Source organism: Abrus precatorius, unplaced genomic scaffold (genome assembly GCF_003935025.1).
Source record: "Abrus precatorius isolate BTA unplaced genomic scaffold, Abrus_2018 Scaffold7, whole genome shotgun sequence".
In the NCBI taxonomy this organism is placed as follows: Eukaryota; Viridiplantae; Streptophyta; class Magnoliopsida; order Fabales; family Fabaceae; genus Abrus; species Abrus precatorius.
This window is the reverse complement of record NW_020874417.1, coordinates 4,048,960-4,052,162: the sequence shown is the minus strand read 5'-3', so window position 1 is coordinate 4,052,162 and position 3,203 is coordinate 4,048,960. Positions and strand designations below refer to the sequence as shown.

Genomic DNA, 3,203 nt, shown 5'->3' with positions numbered 1-3,203 from the left:
AGCATTTCACTAAGAATTCCTTTCATTATTTTATACCTTCAATTCTCTCAAGGAAGAGAAGCCAAAAAGGATAACATGGTTAAGACAGAAGATAAAACAACAATAACAATTGAGAGAACATGCATGACTCGGGGTGTTCGATATTCCTCTCGTTCACCAAAGACATGCAGTGGGGCCCATCGAACCTCTAACAACATGAACTATCTCTCACAAGAGATACATACTCTCTTAACTCATTTTCCCCCCAACACATGATGTTTCATTTCATGAACTTCAAACCTTCAAGTTTGATATTTTCATGTAATCTTACATATGAAGGGCCATCACGCTAAACGGGGTTGTCTCAGAAACCAAACGAGTTCGTTCATTGATTGCTTGTGAATTGGCTCAATCCCATTGGTGAGCCAATGGAAGCAAACTTCGCTAGTTCTTGGGGTAGGAACTGAGCGGCAGCACCTCCTCCACTCACGCCAAGAAAATCCCTAGTCAAATTGTGCTCCACAGCGTTTGAATGAAGCTTCAATTTCACTGGCTCGGTACTTTGTAAATGCCCATTGGTTTGCATCACAAGTTGGTCAAAACCGTTTGATGAATGTGTCAGCGAACTAAACTCATTAGTATTAGTACTAGTACTACTTCCCAGCATCATGGCTGCACCTGCACTACCGTTATTATTATTATTATTGAGACTGGTAGTTTGTGAAGAAGGCGAATTCATCACTCCAAAACTACCACTGAAGATGGAAGGGTTGGTGCTTCTTGTGGAACCCATCTGCGCTGCTTTCTGAAGAAGAGCAGTTGCTGACATGGGTGAAGCAGGCTTTGATTGCTTGTTTTGACCCTCAGAATAAATAGATGCCAAGTCCACTACAGTTCCACCTGCTTCTCCTCTTTTCCCAATAGGAAGTGAAGAAAGGGAAAGGTTTGCACTAGTCGAATTAGAAGCAGCAGGCACTCCAAAATTAGACACTATTGATGAAGAACCCATCAAGGCATTAGCCTGAGCCATTTGCACAATCTCAGGCAAACCTGAAGAAGAGCATGAGGACATGTAATTGGGCCCCACATCAGAAGGATTAGTATTATTACCAGTATTCATATGTGGATTTCCCTGATTCAACCACAGCGATAAGCTTGGCCTTTGTTGTTCTGCACTCATTCCATTAAAATCCAAACGGAAACCATGTGGACCAAACTGTGGAATCCCAACTACATTTTGAAGACCCTGCGCTCCAATTAGTCCATGCCCCAAACCATGCTGCGACCCTTCTTCACTCTTGAAATTTAGATTTGTGGTAGCAACTGAGGTGAGCCTTGCACTCTCTTCAGCCAAGGCATCGCAAAATGCTCTATGCGTAATGAAGCTGTCCTTTCTGTTCAAAATCCAACAAAACCCCATTAATTGCCTCATCCTTTGAACCATATAATATACATAAAGCATTAAATTCCAAACTGAATGCCACGCACGAATGGAAAAACCTCGGACATGTTAGTATGTTTATGTTACACACACATATGCATTTATATAAATAAGCATTTATTTCACTTAGACATATATACAAGGGAAACAAAGTATAAATATATTAATTAATTACCTGGAGAAGAGGGTGCCACAGTCACATTTGTATTCCCTGGTGCCACAGGTTTTGGTGTGAGCTTTCCAATCGGATTGGACTGCGTATTTCTTGGAACACTTTTCACACTTCCACTTCTTCTCGCCGTGCTTTCTGCTGAAGTGCTTTTTGATGCCCGTGAGGTCACCGAGTGCCCTTGCTGGGTCATGGTGGACGCAGGTTTTTTCAGGACAGATATAAACCTTCTTCCTTACCTCTTTGTTGGATCTCTGTCGTAGCTTCCATGGAAGATTGTGACCCCTTCGGTGAAGCTGAAGGTTTTGGTCTCTCTGGAACCCTTTGTTGCATATTTCGCATATGAATCGGTTCGTGGCCATGAGAGTCTTTGGAGAAAGAGCAATGACCTCGGCATCTGGATCTGTAATGAAAATTTTCAAAACCCATTTGAAAGAAAGAAAGAAAAAAGCATAAAAACTTATCATCAAATTTGAAGTGTTTAAGGTGACCTGGCGTTCCTGGAAGATTTCTCTTCTTCTTGGGAGGGGGGTTAGGTTTAGGGTTAGGGTTTGTGTTTTGTTCTTGAGTGAAGCCTCCAATGGAAGTGGATAAGGAAAAGGGATCACCGGGCATCATTTGCATATTAAAATAAAAGTGAAGGTTTAAGCAGTATTGGAAGGGGTAGCTAGCAAAGCAAAGCAGTGAGCAGAAGCAAACAGCGAAGTTTCAAAGGTTTCAGACAGTACAAGGAAGAAAACAATGGTTTTGGAGTAGCAAAAGCCAAGAAACGAACATAAATTCTTTTGGAGGGTACCCAAATTCTTTAAAGAGAGAGTGGCTGGCCTTATATATATCCTTCTGCCAAAAGACAAGAAAAAGCCATAAACGAAAACTTGAATCGAACCAAAAGTATTTAAAGCCTGAAAAAGAAACTATATACTAATGCAATAAGCAAGAGCTTCCAACTGGTGATGATCTGGTTTCTCGTTTGTTTGATTTCATTTCTTTGAAGATAAAACCAAAAGCCCATATAAACCATATGATAGCTGTAGATAACACCTCAGCTCTTCTCTCTCTCTCTCTCTCTTGCTGTCTTTGGTCTTAAGAGAATAGTCTCTTTCTCATCTTATTTACTGGTATCCTCAAAGACGGTGAGCCATATGTTTTGATGGGCCACCACACGCACATTACACACACGCTCTCTCTCTCTCTCTCTCTCTCTCTCTCTCTCTCTCTCTATCACACTCACACACAGAGACACACAAAAACAGACACAAACCACACGCACATTCGTGGAATAGTGTGTCTTGTGTTTGAGGGAGCTTTTTTTTTTGCCTTTTTGCCTAGTAAACCAGAAATTTGAATGTGTAGAAGCAGGAGGGTAAGGTTAGTGTCTTCGTAGAGCACATATATATTTGAGCACAAACTCCAATTATTTGCTTAAAAGGCCGAATTATTATTTTTTTGAAAAGGCTTTCCAAGTACTACTAACTTTTCGTTGAAGTGAATAAAAATATTCGGATGAATATCTCGAGAGCTAAATAGTACTACTATAACTGCTATTACTAGTAGTAGACTATTAGATATAGTTGGGAGGGTTGTGTTTGACTGCTTGTGGTGTTGTGCATGCAG

The 3,203-nt window shown here is 40.8% G+C and overlaps 1 protein-coding gene across 1 annotated transcript; it reads right to left on the bottom strand.

Moving 5' to 3' along the window:
- On the bottom strand, positions 1–2,709 carry LOC113872684 (zinc finger protein JACKDAW-like). Its single transcript, XM_027510417.1, has 3 exons — positions 2,081–2,709; positions 1,596–1,992; positions 1–1,373 (listed from the first exon to the last, which is right to left on the bottom strand). The coding sequence occupies exons 1-3, from the start codon at positions 2,211–2,213 to the stop codon at positions 365–367; spliced, it is 1,539 nt and encodes a 512-aa protein (XP_027366218.1). The 5' UTR covers positions 2,214–2,709; the 3' UTR covers positions 1–364.
- Between the last annotated feature and the right edge of the window lie 494 nt (positions 2,710–3,203).